Raw genomic sequence first — 20,899 nt, 5'->3', positions numbered from 1 at the left:
ATACCGAAAAGAAAGGAACAGCGGATTTAAAATTCCACTGTATTTTTGATATTCACAGATTCCCAAACCATTAAATAGGGCAAATACTTCACGGTGGGCAAAATACAACTTCCCAAAAAAACGCTCTTCTTTGCCACGACGCACAGTGGCATTTCCGTCGGGTCCAAACAAATTTGGATTTGTTGGAAAAAATTACATTTCGCCAGTCGGATATAAACCAAAATGTGTGATTTTGTTTACTCCATTCGTTGTTTCTTCATTCGGTTAATGATAATATGGGTTTTTGGCTGGACGTCGCACCCTTAATCCTAGATTATTTAGGACATTTTGCATTGAACGTGGATTTATTTTTACGTCAGTAGTTTAGTAAATTGTTGAATGGTTTGTTGAAGCTGTTGAAAGCGATCAGTAATGCACGTCTTTTTAATTTGTCGTTCCTGACGAGTCTCCTCTTTTTTCGGCCGCCCACTATGCGTATAATCTTTAATTACATTGCGCATTCTCCAATTACTTATTTTTATCTAACCTACGATTTCAGCTTTCTTTTCCATTGACAAAATCACGTTCAACTTTACTTCTTTAAACAAGTTATTCAAAAGAGAACACCGCAAGTACTGAAGAAAACACGTGCAGAGACTAACAGTTTAAAAAGCCCAAATATGACAAATAGTGTCTTTTGAGTGAATAGTGACAGTTTAAAAATGGATTATTAGGACATTTTTGAGTGCGTGGGTTTTTTTCAAGCAATGTTTTAGATATTTGCAATATGTGTGTAAACTCGGGACTTTAATATTACATCTTTATCCAAATTTGTGACTCTAAACAGTAGTTTCTACTAAATGTGCAAATATGTAATAAAACTTTTGGAAGGGATGCTCTTTACTATTTCGTTCAATGACTACATATGTATGTATATGTACATATATACTATTTATACATATACCATATGTGCGAATGTATGGCAGATTGTTCATTTAATAGTTTTTCATTTCGAAATCTCCTGACCAAGTAAAATTCAAATTTTGCGTCAAATGGAATTACGATAAAATTAAAATATTTATAAATTTGGGTCTGATGTTTGGGCCTATAACTTACATATACTTGTAGTATGTATGTGCATGCAACAATTTTAAATTTCTAATATACTTATGTATGCCGTAGGAGTTGTTATCGTCCTTAGAAAGGGACGTGTTATTGTTTACCAAATTCCGGTTTTTTATTATAATTTGGAGCTTAGCTATAACACTTTCTAGGATCTCTACTAACGGAGTATTCTGGGCGTGACAATGAGACGTCCAAAATCCATTTTCACATTTTAGGGATTTGAAAAAAGTTTTTTTACGCCGATCGCTTTTCGGCAGGTTCAGTTTAAGTTCTTTTATTCCCAATTAAATGCATCTGATTAAAAAATTAAAGTTACGATTTTTTTGTTTCAAAATTATATTACCACTATTGCGGTTTTCAACCCAACTGCATTTCAGTCGAAGTTTAAAAATTCGGTATTGTCAACTTCAACTCAATCCGTCAAAAATAAATTGCGGTTGAAGTATGATCGAACTTCAACTTTTCTTGGTATTGCGGTTTTCAACTCTGTACAAGTGGGGTGGATTAGTATATAAATAAACTTCAACTGCTATTAAGCAGTTGAAGTTCAACATTCGTGCAGTGAAATACAAAAAAATATTAAAGAAAAATGGAGGACGGGTAAAATAACTATTTTAATTAATGTTAAATTAATTTTAATTAATATAAATTTTATTTTTTATAAATTTTTAGAAAAAATAAAGTTGCAACAAAAAAGCAAGTCGAAAAATTGGTGGAGTTAATGGAGAAGTTTCCAGAAGTAGGAAGAGGAAAGCCACAATTTGGAAACAATAAATTCAAATTGCTAAATTAAAATCTTCGCAAAGATTATAATTTTTTTTTTGTTATTTAAGACACAAAGTAAAATTTTTTTATTTTATTTTTAATTATTCTGGAATGAAGTGATATTTTATATTTGTGTACCATAGTTTATGTTTTCTTTAAAAAATAAAGTGATATTGTTATTTAATGAATTTATTTACATAAATATATGCCTGAATAAATAGCACATTACAAATAATAAATAAAATTTAATATTTTAATTATTTAGAGGGAAGTCATAATATTATTGCGAATTATTCGAGCCGTATCCTCTTCTTCCCTTTCTTTGTCCAAAACATCATTGGTCATTGTAGTATTTGAAGTAGATGGTATTTCTTCCGGAGATTCCACTTGAAAGTGTTGGCAAATATTGTGCAATGCGCAACAAGCATTGAGTATACCAATTGTCCGCTCTACAATATTCCGGGCCTTTGAGTGTACCTTTTGTACCATTTTGTTTCTAATATAACTCAGATTTTATACATACAATCATCACGTTTAAACTGTAGTAGCCCTTTCTGTTAAGACAAAGATGTTTCACTACTTTTCTTGGTGAAATTATGCGAACATGAGTCCCGTCAATGCAACCAACTACTCTCGGGAAAGCACTTTTTGAATAAAATGAAACTTTTGAATCGTTTTGCTACTCCTCAGTCATTTGAATTTTAATCCATTGGGCGTTCCTCGCACACGTTTGTGGAAATGTTCCTTCATCTCATTCAGTAAAAAACAAAATGCTTCTTTATTTAATCGAAAATAACTTATGAATCTGCAACAAACATTATTAAAAAGCAATTCAATTGTGAAAAAACTATGGCTTACTTTGCATTTGGAAGCTCCAATGGATTTGAGTGATCACGAAGGCTTTTTCGTATACGAGCACATCAATTATGCCCCCAGTAATTTCGTCATTGTAATATAAATCAAAACTTATATCCATTTTTTATTTATTGTTTATTATATATGTTTATTCACTTTTTCGCGAGCGACAACTGAATTCAATTTTTAAATATGTCGTTTACAAAATTTTAGCTGTTTCACTATCTTTCAAATTTCCCTTTCTTAGGTTGGCAACGCCAATCATACTTCGACTGAACTTAGTTGAAGTTCGCAATACCGAAAAAGAGTTTGGTTGATCTGAAGTTGAGTTGCCTTAATTTCAATTCGACCAAGTCGGGTTGAAAACCGCAATAGGGGCAAAAATTTTAGCTTTTACTGTGTGATTCCGCTTAGACGAACAAGAAAACATTAACCAAACCCATTTATAAATTTTCGTGTAATTTGCGTAACATACCAGTTACATACCATTAGAAGATACAAAGACTAAAACATATTTTTTTATCAATATCAAAATGTCTTTAACCCACTTCTTGAGGATATTTTATTCATCAATAGAAGGTTCTAACTTCAAATACTACAACACATCGAATTTTACAATAAAACAATTTATATTAATTGTGATCACAGTTGTATAGATGGTTTATATTGCACTTCGTTCTTTACAATGCACAAATGTTGATGATTCTTGAATTCACCGAGATTGGACAAATTCTTCGCTGCAAATGGAAAATACGTAATTTCCTTTGGAAGTCTTTTGTACAAGATGCTGGCATGTAAACAGTATAACACGTGCAAGTGAACTCAATAAATACTCTACATACATATGCAAACTTAATACTATACTAATAACTTTGGTACTTGTTACAGACTTCAGACATTACTTTCTTCACTATATTTTATTGGAAGCATTATATTAGGACTTTCATTAGGGGGATTCGAAGAGTATTGAGAATTCAGATAGTTGGTTTTCCTTTGTAACTGCGAATTTGATGAAGATTTGGTTACAGTGGATGTTTCTGTTGTCGTATTTATAATCTGAATATTGGAACAAGTTGGTGGCTTCGTTTTCGAAACACTGCAATTCGAACCCACAGGGTAGACTGCTGCTTTGCGTTTGTTCGACTTCTCTCCCAATTGTGAAACCAGCGGAAAATCCTCAGTGCGTGTAAATATAAAATCCTCAGAAGACAGTCGTTTTCGAATGCGACCACCAACCGTTTCATGCTTTTTTTGTTTTGTAGGAACATTAATACTTGTGGAACACCTAGGAATATTAGAGTCATCAATAGTTTCGGCAGAGTTGAGGTCAGCCAGGTATGAAACAGATTCGAGTACTGGAAAATGTGACTCTAGAACACCCGGCCTTATGATGATTACTTCTTCAGGGACACTTTGGCACTCTGAGATACCATTACCGCTAGAATTACTACAGTACATCAATTTACCAGGTGTTGAAAATTGTTCGATAGAAGAACTAGCACTATAAAAAGTCGTATCAGCCGATCCACAGTTTGTATGCTTATCTATATCACCCATTAAGGATCGTTTGTGTTCAAAGAGCAGGGAGTGATTATCTTTAACTTCAGTCACCTCAGCTTCATTCAAAATTTCACTGTCACTAAATGTTAACTTTTTTGTATTTCGCTCAGTTGGTTTTTGTTCTATTGCAACACTATCTAATGGATCTAGTGATTTTGAGCTCTGTTTTGGTTGGAGCACATTACATCCAATTGAGTTATGCTCTATGCTGGAGTCATGTTTGGAAGGAAATCGGCTGAGACTTTGCACTGATTCATAACTATCATCGCTTGAGTCAAAACTTGACTTTTGATTGTTATTGTTGCTATGAACGCCATCAAATATTGGCGGTAATGTTACAAACACTCGGCCCATACGTTTGTATTGATCGACATTGCGACTGTCCTCGGCACAATTAGAAAGATTCTCACTGAATTTCGGAGCTCGTCTCATTATCTTTGGTGTATGCAATTGCGACTCAAATATGCCCTCAAGCACGGCTCGTCCATTCGTTTTATCAGCGGCCAGATTCAAATTATGAAAATAAAGTTCTATACTATTAGCTAAGCTAATAGGAGCACTCGTGCGGGATGATATACTGGAAATTTCAGATAACGTTTCAGGACTAGCTAAAGGTGCCAAGCCCAGCGAATCATCGTGCAATGAATCTATTGGTCGTGACACATCCGAAGCTCTTCGTAATGCTGTTATGGGTAAATTACGCTTCCGTTTCTCGGCACGAACCGAGTATTGACGATATAAAGCATCTTTGGAGACGTGTGATATTGGCATGTATTTCCCTATGGCCACAGAATCCGCATCAATATCGAAAGCTACAGTCTTTAAGCGTTGAATGGGCAATGGATCACGATCATTTATAATCACCGTAGCAGTTTCGCTCGGTACGGAGGGACTTCGGCGCGTTACTGTTGTTATGCTCTCATCAACTGATATATCGTATAAGGCCGAGCTTAACTGACTTCGTCCTAAAATGCTACCAGCAATCGATGAAGTTTTACTTGAATTTAATCCACTAAACGTGGTGATGTCAAATGGAATTTGCAAATTGGCAAAAGATGTTTCGTGGCAGATTTTACGGTGTGTTGCTGGTGTTACATTAATAGAACTTATATTAGGATATGAGTTATGCGAAAGGCGGTTTAGGCTACCCTCAGGTTTTAAAACGCTGATTGGATCTATGGAACCAAGAGGAGTTATGCGTTCAACATCAAAGTCATAATGGTTAAAGTCGTTGGATAATGTAGAGAATGCATTTGACGTCTGACGTTGCGGCTTCCTTGGTCCACTTGCAGACACAACCTACAACAATAAACGCATGATATCTTAAGGAATTTCTTTTGATTAAAAACAAAATTAACAATAGGAAAACTTAATCCCTTAAATCGTGAAAAATTATAAAACAAAAAAATAAGAATTATTATCAAGAAAGCCCAAACAAACCGCGTCGTACCGGCAGATGAAAATAAAATGTGAAAGCAAACTTTTTAGCAAATATAATATATATTAAAAAGTTATTTTATTTGAGCAGTGCGTATTTGCGATTTTTCACAACGAAGTCTCATAATTGATGACTCAAAGCCAACAGTGAAAAGGTCACTCTACAGTTATTAGCTATTGTGGAGAGGTCGAAGGTAGGCACTGTTCTTGTAAAGAAAACGTTCGAGTAATTGTGGATTTTAATCTCGTAAATGCGACGACGAGCATGAACTATAACACATCGAAAGTAACTATGGTACCTGTAAATATGTACATAGGCATGGTTTTATAACTTGTATGGCCAAACAGTTTAATGCGAAAGAAAAAGGCAATACAGGCACAAATAAACAATACACATTTGTGTGCAACTTTATTATCAAACTAAATAGGCGAATAATAAAATTTAATAAAATTCATAATTTAATAAATAATTCGATTAAAATTATCGCACATACATTAGTCTTTAATTTCAATTAAAGCGTCAAAATGAAATAAAAAATATATAATAATAAAAAATAATATATGGAATATATAAAATAATATATGGACAAAACACATATATGTACATACTTATAAATATAATATTCTGCTCTTAATTTAATTCAATGAAAGACTCAAATAAATAACAAGAGGTCAAAGAAACAGTCTGGCTACATGAACTATAAACAAATATAGGCAAGCTTTGAGTTGCTTTAGAATAAAAACTTAAAAATAGTTGTGATGTCTAAGACTCAGTACTAATTAATGATGAATTGCTACCATCGGCAGTGACGGCAATTACCTTTTTTAGCGCCGAAAGTACTTTATCGGGCATGTGATCCTGCAGCATAACGGGTGAAATGAGCACTTCGTCGAAATCGTACGTATCGGCCCAAATCGCCTGATAGACCGGTTCATGGCTCTTTAGAACACTTCTGCAATCATAAAAGACAATAAACTCAAATGAAAATAGGATGTATTGATCTCTTTTATATCACTTATTTATATATTATATGCATGCAAAAACAGATACATATGTGGAACCGAATTATACCTAACGATTTAATCTCACAACTGGATCCCTAACGTACTGAAAACGCATGCAAATTGTAAAGTACCAAGAAAAAAAAATAGGGCGAAATTAATTTCATAAAAATTAAACATCAGTTAGAAACAAATCGAAACTTATGTAATTTTGGTAAAGGTTTATACCGTGCATATTTTGGCTATATGTACATACATATGTGAAGATCATGCCAAAAACTTTTTCCATGCACTTATACCGTAAAAGTTTAATGTCTGTATATAGAGCTAGATTTCGATATAGAAATGCCTACCTCCAACCGCTGTCGTACTTTTGCCTGAAATATTAATAAATTTTATTGAAACCCCGTTATTGAAAAAAGTGTTATAAAAATATGCAAACAGTAACACAACTCTAATCTTATACATTATAATAATGAAACGCTTTTTCTTTATGTACTAGCAGAACGTCCGATATTTGGTTATTCATGCAGAAGGTCCTGACGGAGACCTCTTTTGCAAAATCACCGTCAATTGAAGAAATTGAAATTAAATTTTCGTTTGTAAAATAAATTTCAAATAAAAAAAAATTTTTAAATTCTAAAATGAAAATGCATCAAAAATGTTAATCAGACAAAATTTAGGTTAACACCACCACCACGACGATGATCATAGCGTCACAATATTCGTGTACATACTGTGTTTAGTTATTTGGTGTTGTTAATAATCTTTGATATGTATTCAACGGTTACAATGCGAGCGAAGCCGCGGGATAAGCTATTTCTTAATATTTGACTATATTTGAAATATTTTGTCCAGCATTCTGACATACATAAAGTCTTGTAAAACAAATCCATTGCTTTTGCCTTAAAATTTTTATGATTAGTGGTTTTCAATGTATGAAATAACTGTGATATTCAAATACAAATTTTATAGAATGGTAAATTTAATTGTAATTCAAATATTTTTAAACTCTAAATATTCTTTTTATCGCAGTGTGTGGTAAATAAACAAATAGTAGAAACTTACTCTTCTGGCTTGGGATGATGACGTACTATGTGAATTATTCGCCCAGGAGGGTATAGTGGCTACAAACGATAGAAGTTTATACTAAAAATTATATTATATGAAATATTATTATTTCATGTGAGTGTATATTATTAGTCAATCGTGCTAAGTTGAAAAATATTTCATAATTTTATACGTTATTTATTTTACCTTAGGGAATACTAATTCAATATGAACCCCTACCGGAGGTTATATTTTGTTAATAATAAAAATAAACATATATTTACCTGATGTAATGTCAAGGCAATGGAACTATCGGTAGGATGTGCACTTGTGGAACGTGCTGAGTCTCTTTGCTGGAAGGTCATAAAATGCGATATGTCAAAATATTTATATAATTTTCAATGGCTTTTATGAAAAACGTTAAACATACTTCTTGATATTGATTAATATGAGTGTCTTTGCCGGACATCTCAACAACTGATGTTGGCTCAGGTCCACATCCACAGCAAATGACTGAACATGATATTGTTTTCCACTGGTATAAAAATTATTTACATATAAAAATTGGTTAAAAAATTGACCTTGTTTAACTCACTTTGGGATCAACACTTCTCTGGATTGCATTAATTAAGTCCGCACGCAAAGCTTCCATTTGGTGTAATCCAATGCGAGGTACGACATCTTTCCCCAACACAATGGATGTGATGAACGACTTGGTATATTCTACCGCTGGCATGCTATAGAATATGTAATAATAATTTTAAGAATATATTTTATTTTAGACAATGGAATAAGAATTTTACTACAGATGATACTTATTAAAGTCTCATGTATGATTTGACTTAGTCCATTACCTTAGTAGACCGCCTGGTGGTGAGTAGCTGAAACACTGTAATGACGGATAGTCAGCCTTCATTAGTATGGCTAAAATAGCAGCAGTTCCGGCACCCAAAGAATGGCCTACTAAGACTAAGCCAAATGAACTTGTTTCCCTATCACGATTATGACTTAGCGCCCGCTCGATCAATCCTTCTTCCTCTAATTTATTTTTAATGTAGATAGCTGCCTGCACCATGCCTTTGTGACCAAGCCAATCATCGCGCGGTGGGGAGAGCGGCAATACCTCCCCATCAGCGTTTAAATCGGTGAGTATATCTTTCATACTTAAAGTGCCACGTATGCTGACAACAATTTTCTTCTGAGTGTAATCTACAGCCACAAAGAACGGGGTCTCACCGACATCAACGTGATACGTGGCGTAAATGATTTCTACATCACCAACTTGAAGAGTTTTCTTTAGGGCGGCATAATTACAAAAACAACAGTTATCTTCTATAACAAATGGTGTTTCAGTTTGGGGACGGCAACAACATGTAAAGCATCTAAATTCAAAATGAGCAGTATTAAAATATAAGTACGACACTGGTATAGAATAAACATATGTATGTGCGTATTTAAGAAACTTTATTTCACTCACTTTAATTCAGGCAACAAATTGTACATTTTCGATCGGTTTATTATAAAATACATTGGCCAGCCGTAAGCACCCTGAGCAAAATACATATAGTGTATAACTGTTTGGAAGAAATCGTAGTTTTTTGCATCATTCAAAGCTAGAAACTGAGTGCGGTCAGTGATAGGAACGCCACTCAAAAACTCGTATGTGCCATTTTTTCTCTGTGTAAATAAAATTACAAAAGACACACAAGCATATTAATTAATATATTATACGAAATTAGAGCAGTTTCATTCACAGGATTTTAAAAAAACGGAAAAATCGCAAATTTGCGAAATATTCTACGGATCATTTTCAACAATTTTGACTGCGAGAATATAGGTCTAAAACCTGTTTAGAGCGATTTTCAAAGCGAAGTTTATAACTTAAAGATTTATGGGAGGTATATGTTATAGTTGTCCGGTTTTCTATATTTTTACAGTCATTGTTAAGTTGTATATGATAGAAAACAGTTCTAATATTTTTAAATACACGCAGGATTCTTATAAATGATCAATAGAATATCAAAATGTAACTATGCATTAAATTTCATTTGGATATCTCATTTTTATAATCCCTAAAAAATAATCTTCGCCTTAAAATTCGCTGGCTTGAAACTGGGTTTTGACCCATAGTCTCAAAGTTGTTCAGGATGACCCGTAAAACATTTCCAGTGTATACGATTTTTAGTGGTTGATAGTAATTATTTAAAAACTTGATATGCATTAACCTGCCGCACAACAGCTTCTCGTTCTATCTTTTGAAATTTTCGTAATAGCACTAAACCTGCAACAACATCTGAGGGCACCACATCAAGTTCTCGAAAAAAATCACTCAGTAATCGCGCTATATCCGTAAAGGAGTTTCGATTACGATCTGTTCCACCCATACAGCAAAATAACAATCGGCATCGATGGTCCCAACTGTCTTGATAAGCGCGCATCACTTTTCTGTAAAATATGTACATAAGTATATGCATATTTAACCAAGGTTTATATTTTCAAAACTGCATTTATGTAAGTTATATACATATACATGTGTATATATGCAAATAAACTAACCTTTGACGCCAATTGCGATTCATACTGCCACTACGCTTGTAATTGAAGCGAGATTCAGTCTCTCTCATTGACCTTTGATACTTTTTCATTTTGACCCAAGAACGTCCTGCAGCATCGAATGTACACCAAATGGTAATGAGAGTTATGAACACCAATGCCCAGTTGCAAATTACTATGGCTGAAAATGTAATAATATACGATATTAGAAATAGTGAAAATTTAAATAACTAAAATGCAGTAATTACCCATGAAAAATTGCTTGGCCTCATCGATGGGTGCGTCAAAGTAACAGTTTGTTAACCACATTGTACTTAACACTAACCATGTAATATCAAAAAATATCACCACTGGCGAAAGAAAAAAGGGAAATGATTTCAGGGATATGTTCCACCTATTAAATGTCTTAAGCTATTTCTGCAGGCAATGCCGAGGGCATCTAAAGTATTTTAAGAAATTATACGCATGCGTAAGTATGCTCGTACCCTTGACTTATTATTCACGAGTAGTTTGTAAGTGGTATATATTATAATTAAATCTGATGTCCGTCTCACGAGACTCTCAGCCATTAGGCAAGGTTAATGGGCATGAAAAGTGTGCACTTACTGCTTTTTAAATATATCCAAAAATTTATCGTTGTTCGTGCGGCAGAGTCCAATATACTACCTCGCATAGATATAATGCAGATGCCTGCCTCAACGCAAACTGAACCTGAAAATATAATAAAATCAATTATTAGAAGAGTATCTCCTGCTGTCGATTTTAAAGATTTATATTCAAAATTTACCAAGTAATATTGCCAAATAGCATATCTGAAGATAGAATAGTAGCTTCACGTTTAAAATTGAAAGGTCATACTCCAGTATCAATAGTGATATAAGCACAATTACAAAGCTGAAAAATACATTTGTTTAATGCATAGACATATTGACTGGATTAACTTACCATATAAGATGTGTAGTTAACAAAAAAGCTCCAGGTACTACGAGATCGTCTGAGCCCACCGACCAACGGCGTCGGAAAACAACAAGTCCAGGCATCTAGACAGGGTTACGGAAAATAATAAAATAAAAAAGAGAATCACAAAATTTGTAAATATCAAACGTTTAATTCTTTCATCTATTAATGCAAGATACTTCGCCTAGTATCCATTATATTAAATAATGATTTCTTCTTAATCATAACATTTCCTTGCACCGATGATGCAGCCCAATGAATATTTAGCCTCCTCGTCCGATAGTACCATTGCAAGAGAAATACATACATATGTATATTATATTACTGCGCAGTTCTATTTTGACCGAGGGTTGGAACGTGTCCGTAAGATTTGGAAAGGACATGTTGTTGTAACGGGTACCTAATCTCCGTGGTAGGATTAAATAAATTGTTATCGAAGTGTATGTAGTGTTAGCAGGGCATGCAAAGAGGTGGTTAGTGTTATGCGGGGACTCGTTACACGCTGGGCATTTGTTTGATATGTCAAGTGACTTGAGGATTTATTGCGGCTCTGTACTTTGGCAATAATGGGATTCGTGGGGATTGAAGGCAGTCGGAATTTTAACGCCATCGTCTATACTCATTCGTCCAGTAAGTGAATATGGTCACTGTGGATTTAGTGGGTGAGACGTTTACGTTTGAGCACATGCCATTGATTGCATTGCCCGACGTAATCGAAACCCTCGAAACGGTACGGATGATTGTCGACCGCTCAGGTAGCTCATAGTCCACCTCTTCAGTGGTTTTTGGTTAAGGCCATGAACTATCTTAGCGTTTATGACGTTAAGTGCTTTGGTGGTGCTGTGCACTTTTCGGAAGCCTTCTATACTGGGAAGAGGAGATTTAACGGACGATAAGACTGCCCTATGTTTGCGATCCGATTTTCCACGCATCGGGTATTTGAAGGGTGGCCAGCAACAGGTTGAGAACTTTGATTAGGATGCTTCCTCCCGTCGAGCATTAGCATGTTAATTTCATCAGGGCCAATGAATTTGGACCATTTTGCCTTGTTGATGATTCTCTGAACCTCTGCATCGGTGAAAGTAAGTGGTGGTATTTTGCGCAGTCGTCGGGTAACATCGTTTGCCTTTGCTTTGTCTACCGAGGGCTGCAGGGCAAATTACCGGCTAAAATAGCTCGCGCACTTCGTCGGGTCCGAAGAGGCATGGCCATTGAATTGGATTTTAACTCGGTCATCATGTCTCTTCGGATTAGACAAAGCCTTGACAGTAGTCCAAAGCTTTCTCATACCGGTGGAGAGGTTGCAGGACTTCAGGTGCTCTATCCATTTTATCCACTTATGTTGATTTACCATTTACCGTATCTAAAAATTGAGATCCCATATTCGATTATCACAGGGATCGGCATGGTGTAAGGTGTCGCGCTCATTAGTTAAAACAGCAGTTTCGGGTAGGAAATTGGGGCGGAGTTCCGAGATTCTTCCCGCCGGGATGAAGCGAGCGGTAGCAGCTGCGATAGCTATATCCTGCCATTCTAGGGTAACATTCTTGCGTTCGATAACACGGTGTTCGATTGCACGGTGTTGTGCAGTATGAAGGCTAGGCCTCCACCATTATCACGGTTGCAATCTTTACAAATTGCGTTGAATCCTGTACAAATCAGAAGATCTGAGCGGCTGTTTAACTCGGTTTCTTGGACTCCAGCTAACGATACGCGTCCCCGGCTTATAATTGAACCTATCTCCTCCATCTTGTTCTGGAGCCCGTTGCAGTTGTTGCGGTGCAGTGCGCAAATTTGTTACAGATGTTTACAGCCGTAGATGTTAAGGTCGATGTAGTGCGTTGGCAGCATGGGGCCACGTAAGTCGTGGTCCACTCTCTGTGTGTCTTAAGGCCTCAGTAGGTTCTAAGATGGCTCCATCCAATGCATGTATTATACCCAACCGAGATGGAGTTTGGATGGAGCCTTTTGGTGCAGACGTAGCGGAAAAATTCCTTCGGACCCTGATACGGAACAACCCTGCTGCAATGCATTTCCCTAGATATGACAACTCACTTTTGTTTTCGATAATCCACACCCATGTGGCCCAAAAACGATGTAGACCGCGGATTTAAGGTATATCTGAGATAGGAGGCATCTCAAAAAGTCACATTGGAGCTGCATGAAATATTTGGCTAGATAAAGCTATTGACGCAATGGGTGTCGCGTTTGCTTCCTCTGATCTACAAATGTCATCGTTAGACTATTTCATACCACTGTTTTATTTTGTTTACGCGCAATCCGAAGTAATTTCGACTTCGTTCTGTGGGTCCAAAGAACAGTCTAAGTAGTGTACTTAATTCTGCGGCCGAAAAGTCTATGGCCTGAGTCACAGCCTTTGATCTACGTCGAGTACTTAGAGAAGAGCTAAACTGATATATTTTACTGAGTCGATATATTGGGCCTGTTCGACGCCGAATTGCATTTGGAGCGACTTCTTTTTGTTTCCACACTTGAAAGAGTGACTCTGCCGACAGAAATTTAAGTCGAATGAGGAGGTTATCACTCCCACGGAGTTTCTACTTTATAAACCGCTAGAAAACGTATATTTGAGACGGGTGAAAGAAGTTGGAGCATCGCTGTATCAAGTGCATCTATCGGGTGATTTTTAAGAGCTTGATAACTTTTTAAAAAAAAAAAAACGCATAAAATTTGCAAAATCTCATCGGTTCTTTATTTGAAACGTTAGATTGGTTCATGACATTTACTTTTTGAAGATAATTTCATTTAAATGTTGACTCATGTGGTTTCAACAAGATGGCGCTACATGCCACACAGCTCGCGATTCTATGGCCATTTTGAGGGAAAACTTCGGAGAACAATTCATCTCAAGAAATGGACCCGTAAGTTGGCCACCAAGATCATGCGATTTAACGCCTTTAGACTATTTTTTGTGGGGCTACGTCAAGTCTAAAGTCTACAGAAATAAGCCAGCAACTATTCCAGCTTTGGAAGACAACATTTCCGAAGAAATTCGGGCTATTCCGGCCGAAATGCTCGAAAAAGTTGCCCAAAATTGGACTTTCCGAATGGACCACCTAAGACGCAGCCGCGGTCAACATTTAAATGAAATTATCTTCAAAAAGTAAATGTCATGAACCAATCTAACGTTTCAAATAAAGAACCGATGAGATTTTGCAAATTTTATGCGTTTTTTTTTTTTAAAAAGTTATCAAGCTCTTAAAAAATCACCCGATAGCTATAAACAGACTTTGTTGAGATATAGTATAAAACTTCGTTTATCTTTTGAAAGCTAAATATTTTTCGGGCCGCCCTCGTATGTGCAGTACATATGTATGTATGTATTAGTGGTGAGAAGGCTAAAGAAAGGATATAATCGAATCTTTGTAAAACACTTATTCGAACAGTCATTTAAAATGTAAAAACTGAAAGTAAAAAAAAAAATTATTGTTGGAATTAATGTCGAAAGTACATATAACGAGTAAGAGAAATTTTTTCTTACAGGATGTTGTAATTAACTGTATCTGAGTGCTTCATAGATAGATTTAAAAATAGCTTTTATTTTACTACGTTTATATATATATGTATATATGTATGTACATGTACATATATGATAAAATTAGAACATAACATATATACATACATATGTATGTATATGTACATACATATGTACATATATACATATACAAATTTAAACATATCCCATAACATTAAATATGTATATCATAAAATTAGAAATTACCTTTGAATGTTTTTAATAGTAATCAACTGTTATTGGCGGTAATGGAAGAAGTCAGTATGATGCAGATAAATTGAACAGAAAACCTGAGAACGCTGCCATTTGTCCTCCATGCGCATTAGCCTCGAAACCGACAATCACTTTCTTTAATGTATTTCCCTCTTTGGCATTATTTGAACTCACTGAGAATTCTTTATTTATCTACGAATTGTTCATCGAGACCATGCGTTTTGAGCGAATAAACAACATTTTGCATTGAAAAGATCATTGGACGCTAATTATTTTACATTTTATATTCCAATGTACATAGTATGTATAGAGCTGCATATGTACCTGGGTATTATTAGAAATATAGGATGTACCGGCGACATTTGGAATAATCAAAAGCAGTATTAGGTCAATGATAGATTTCGATCGATAAATGCACGGATTTGACTTTGAAGAGCACGTTTTGGAGTATTCTGAAGACGCTAAAACTCACAATTCACATTTTGTATATAACTTTGTTAACAACCACTTATTTTAACCAATGAAATAGTATCGATTTGGTTAAGTTAACAATACACATAATATACATATGTACATACTTGTATGTATGTAATTTTTTTTTTCACTTTTTTATTGTTATATATTTGTACTAAAACGATGTACGCGTACACATATGAGTATGCATAATAAAATATATAAACATACACACAGGCGTGTTCATAGCTTTTATCATTTCCAAATTTTGCTACATCCACTTTTGCAACGCTCCCGCTGCAACAAACGTACACATTTGTATATTACTCGACGACGTCGACGGCGGTGCCATCTTCAACGTCAACGCTAACGCCAAGTGCTGTAGCATTGGCGAAAGCGACCAAACATTAATGTGTCGATGGCCAGTGTGCATTAAATTGTCACATACATACTACTTCTTTAAAAGTTTATATTTAATTCCCATACCAATAATCTTCAGATATTTTGGTGATGAAAACTTCAAACGTGTGTCTTTTGTATTTTATTAGCAGAATAAATGATTCATTATTTCATTATTAAGGAAAATTTGTTAACAGTATATCCCGCACGAAAATTAAAAGTAAACCCAAAGCACAAGCCATAGAAATACAACAATCCACAATTTGCACATCCACTCTCTTCGTTAACACAATCGAAAATGATATGGAATTTAAAGTGAAATTATACTCTACTCACGGTATCCGTGTACAAATGTACTCCATTTTCTCTTGCTGCTCAGTATAACAATTTACCAGAGCATAAGAATCATTTTACTTGCGCATTCTCATTTCATTAATGTTCTCTTGGAGAAATGTTACAACTAAAATATTATCGAGGCAATATTGTCTAAATAAATTTGGGAAATATACATTTTATATTGCTTAAGACTAAGTTGACGTTCATGATATTCAATCAGATGAACTTTGTATTGTCTGAATACGTTAACTGTAATGTAATATTTTTACAATTCCATATTTTTTAACAACATATAGGAGCGATTGCTATTATGTAAATAAAAACATTTCGGGATCCGGTATTGAATTCTCTACAGCATTTATAAGTTTTAATGGCTAAAAATTATGTTGCCATATTTTTGCTACTTTTCAAAATTTTTACGGAATCAAAAGGCATCAATGTGGGGAATTGTTTGTATGTGTAGGTGGAAAAGATGTTTTTATTCATTACTTTGGACTTAGGGCTTTCAGATAAAACAATAAATAATGATTCGATTTGTTTTGAATCATTTTGTGTAATCCAATAACTGAGGTGTTCTTTTGTCATGTCAGGAATAATTTCGTAGCAAGTCACGGCTAGCAAAACTCAAATTGAATGCAATAGAAACTAACACATAACACCGTGCAACCCATAAGTCGTTTGCAGGGCCTTAGGCAGTATTTACTTTCGGGAAAGGTCCGAACTGTACTCATATGAAATCATTAATTGTACATATGTACATAGTATGTATATAGTTGATAACTTATAATTACGCAAAACTAGTAATTACATGTGGAGACCTAGTACTAAAGACATAAACTCTAAAATTATACATATTTTGAGATAACTTGTTCTACATGAATATAATACAAAATAGAAGAAATTTGTTTCTTGGTCCGTCTTATTAAAGATTTTTTGTCGATAAAGTTTTAATAACTTCACCAGAATAGAGCGCCAATCACTTGGGAGTGGTCATAAACGATTATTTTACATATGGTTCAAGCAGCTCACGACTTTCGGTCTTAAACCAAGTATCCTCTGGGTAGCAAAAAAACAAAGGTTGTGCGCTGTTAAAAGAAAAAGTCAGAATCGGATGAGAGACTATATTTTTTGATGACGAGCACTGCCAACGTACCAAGGATTACGATTTGCGGGTATGCATCTGGAATGCTCGGTCCCTTAATTGGGAAGGTGCCGCCGCCCAGCTGGTTGATGTTCTCGTAAGAGTAAAGGCCATGGAGCCACGGGTGGTCTTTCGCACAACGGTCGGTAAATTCAGCTTCCATTAGCATTGATTCGGAATCTTGTTGCAGGAAGATACGCACCCGCCTCTGTGCAGAAAAAAAACGCACGTCAAGAAACACAAAGAAGGTTCGACACCGAAAAGCTGTAATCACAACAGACAGCCGAACGAATTTCTACTCGATTTGCACTCCAGCTTCCTGAGAGCACTCATCAGCAACTCCGTATAATGGAACTGTGGGAAGGCATTTCAAGCTCCTTAAGTACAGCTGCAAAGGAAACTATTGGTTTTCGGAAAAGACAAAAGAACAGCTGGTGTAAAGAGGAGTTTCGTGTCGCGTTTGAGAGAAAACATATGGCCTAACTCGTAACGTAGCAATTGACCAGAGCACGCACGGGAAGAGATAGATAGCGAGAGTTGATGAGGGAAGACGCTTCTGCAGACAAAAAAAGAGAGAGATCGAAATGCGTGAGTACGAAGAGCTTGACAAGCTGGCCGATAGCAATGAAAGCGTAACACCAGTAGATGGTGAACCCCATTCCCCAATCAATGACGATGGAGCGGGGACTGCCTTTATGCCGCTATGTCTGAATTTGGTATCCCCACAAAACTAATATGACTGTGCAAACTGACGTTGAGCAATACGAAGACTTCCGTCAAGATCGGGAAGCAGCTCTCCGAGCCGTTCAATATCAGATGAGGTTTAAGACAAGAAGACTTTTTCAATCTATTCCTGGAAAAAATAATTCGAGCGGACGATCCTCAACAACCGCGTCGTTAGTTATGTTTTATCCAGACTGGGTAAAGAAGCGAATCAATTGAGTCTGGTAGTGAATAAGGACACGGCGATCTCCTGTCATCAAACAAACAGTCGTCGCACTGTTGACAGTTATAACTTCGAAGTCGAAGATAATTTTGTCTATCTTGGAATAAGCATTAACACCAACAACTACGTCAGCTTCGAAATCTAACAGGTTCTACTTCGGCACCAGTAGGCAATTGAGAACTAAAGTTCTTTCTCCACGAACAAAGACCAAATTCTACAAGTCTTCACTATCATCCCCGTTCTGCTATATGGTGCAGAGCATTGACGATGACAATATCGTATATATGAGTGGACGTTGCGAATTTTCGAGAGAAAGGTCCTTCGAAAGATTTATGGTTCTTTGCGCATTGGCAATGGTGAACACCGTACGTGATGGACCGATGGAGCTGTACAAAATATACGACGACATTGACATAGTTCATCGAATTAAGATACAGCGCCCACGCTGATTAGGTCATGTTGTCCGAATGGATGAAAACACTCCAGCTCTGAGAGTTTCGACACAGTACCTACGGGGGGAGGCGAAAGAAATACCAGGCTGGAGAAGACGCTGGCTACACTTAGAACCTCCAATCGGCGCCAAAAAGCGAAAAGAAAAATGACTGGCTCGCTGTTGTAAATTCGGCTACCATTTTAATTGCTTTGGCTGATATCAACTTTCAGAATATAAATATTATTTTATATGGTTGCGGTTTTGTCTTGTTTAGTACGGATTAGTTATAGAAAGAATTTACCTTTCCAATTAAAAATACATTTTTTACATCAAATTGGATGGTTCCAAATATGAAAGCATTTTTATTTCTTGTCTATTTACGTAGTATGTGTTGCATTTAAATTGGGTAGATTACAATAGAGATCTTATAAATAACATTTTTATGTTTAGTCTTTAAAGCGGAAACTACATTGTATAAGTGTAGATAGTATACTGCCTTAAAGAAAAAAAAGACGGAAGTTAAATGTATATGTAAAAGTATAATAAATAAAATGTATACATTATTAAGTGAATATTTAAGTTAAAATATTTAAGTATGTATGAAAGGGTGTGTCAGAAAAAAGCAAATGTTCTTTTTTTCGCTTCGTACTTTCAAAAATTGGTTGAGATGTCTACTCTACGAAAGAATCACCAAGTATGAGCTCTTAATTGCAACGGTAAGGTTGCCTAGCGGTTTTTTATTTTTATTTTTCTTATCTTCCAACTACTTGAAAAAATATTTTGTTTTGCTTAAAATATATTAACGGCTGACTAAGTATTTTAGGGTAAATTAGTTTTTTTCTTTTGAATTTTGTAACTCAATGAAAAAACATCATTTTAAATTGAAAAGCTCATACTCTAGTAGGAAATTTAATATAATAATGCAAAATGTCGAAAACCGTTAGGCGGAGAACATTCCCTTTACAATTAAGAGGTCATATCCATTGATATCCTTTCGTAGAGGGGTCTACTAACCAATTTTCCAGAGTACGAAGCGAAAAAAGAACTTTCGGTTTTATCGACCCACCCTAATGCATATATTGTCCAAATTTATAAATTTGCTCGCATTTCTCTACTACTTTCCATAATCCGTGTATACAATATTCTTAACGATGTTATTACAAATTATTTTACTATTGGTATTTTTCTAAAAGGAAAAGGTATGCATGTTTAGCCTCTCATACGAATGAAAATTATATCTTAATATAATTTCAAAATCTATTTTGGGATTGACACGAACTGGGACATCCAGAATACCCGAATATTTAAATACATATGTACATGTTAGGAATAAATAAGGACTATTAAGTATCCGCCAATGAGCAAGTATATTATACATACACTTGTGTATGTGTGTCTACTAAAATTATCATTTTCTTTATTTCAAAATGTAATCCTACACGTCTTTGGAAAAAATAAAAAAAGATTAATAATAAAAACATACTTCGAAAAACTAAGCTAAATATCCATAAAATTACACATTTGACTGAAACTCATGAATCTCATGATATTAATTATGTAATGACTCAGTTATGACTGAAGCTCATGAGAGGTTGTGAAAGAATTGAATTTATTGAAGTCGTATTCCACTTTTTTTCCTGCGATGGTTCTTGTGTATATATTTTGGGCAGAAAAAACACTGTTTGCCCAAAAACAAAAAACATTATGAGCGAACCGTCAGATATATACTACTGTGATCAAATTGAAAGGTGAATTTTGTAATCCCCTCCCGCTACAATACACTTATGCCAACGAACTTTCCAGTCATCATAGCACTTTGAAAAATCCTCTGTCGTGATGGATATCAGAGCCGTCTTCGATTCAGCTATTATATTCTCAATTGAGTCAAAACGATGTCCCCGGAGTGGTCATGTGAATTTGCTGAATAGCCAGAAGTTACACGAAGGTAAATCAGGCGAATGCGATGGTTGCGGCACGATATTAGTTGAAAATGTGGCGAAATGATCACCAATAAATTCATAAATAGTAAAAATCGAAGAATTTACTTTTGGAGTTTCACAAAACGATGCGTATTTTAAATACTAATGAGTATTTTGACGTGAAATTTAGCATAGATGTCACTAACAGTACTACCAACTTACAAATTCAAAGGTATAAATT

At 35.2% G+C, this 20,899-nt stretch overlaps 1 protein-coding gene across 8 annotated transcripts; it reads right to left on the bottom strand.

Moving 5' to 3' along the window:
• Positions 1-3,260: 3,260 nt before the first annotated feature.
• LOC120773756 (diacylglycerol lipase-alpha) lies at positions 3,261-16,165 on the bottom strand. Of its 8 annotated transcripts, none has more exons than XM_040102826.1 (17): positions 15,356-16,165; positions 15,026-15,296; positions 11,272-11,366; positions 11,114-11,220; positions 10,933-11,037; positions 10,575-10,676; positions 10,330-10,507; positions 9,999-10,218; positions 9,251-9,450; positions 8,628-9,155; positions 8,369-8,510; positions 8,204-8,308; positions 8,058-8,126; positions 7,792-7,850; positions 7,077-7,100; positions 6,542-6,674; positions 3,261-5,583 (listed from the first exon to the last, which is right to left on the bottom strand). In XM_040102826.1, exons 3-17 carry the CDS (start codon positions 11,364-11,366, stop codon positions 3,616-3,618), a joined length of 4,035 nt encoding a protein of 1,344 aa, XP_039958760.1. In that variant the 5' UTR covers positions 15,026-15,296; positions 15,356-16,165; the 3' UTR covers positions 3,261-3,615. The 8 variants fall into 8 exon arrangements, with proteins under 8 accessions (XP_039958760.1, XP_039958762.1, XP_039958758.1 ...); XM_040102828.1 differs by having other exon boundaries at positions 15,026-15,223; XM_040102824.1 differs by having other exon boundaries at positions 15,026-15,781; positions 15,937-16,165.
• Positions 16,166-20,899: the final 4,734 nt, after the last annotated feature.

Source organism: Bactrocera tryoni, chromosome 4 (genome assembly GCF_016617805.1).
Source record: "Bactrocera tryoni isolate S06 chromosome 4, CSIRO_BtryS06_freeze2, whole genome shotgun sequence".
In the NCBI taxonomy this organism is placed as follows: Eukaryota; Metazoa; Arthropoda; class Insecta; order Diptera; family Tephritidae; genus Bactrocera; species Bactrocera tryoni.
This window is presented reverse-complemented; position numbering and strand designations above follow the sequence as displayed.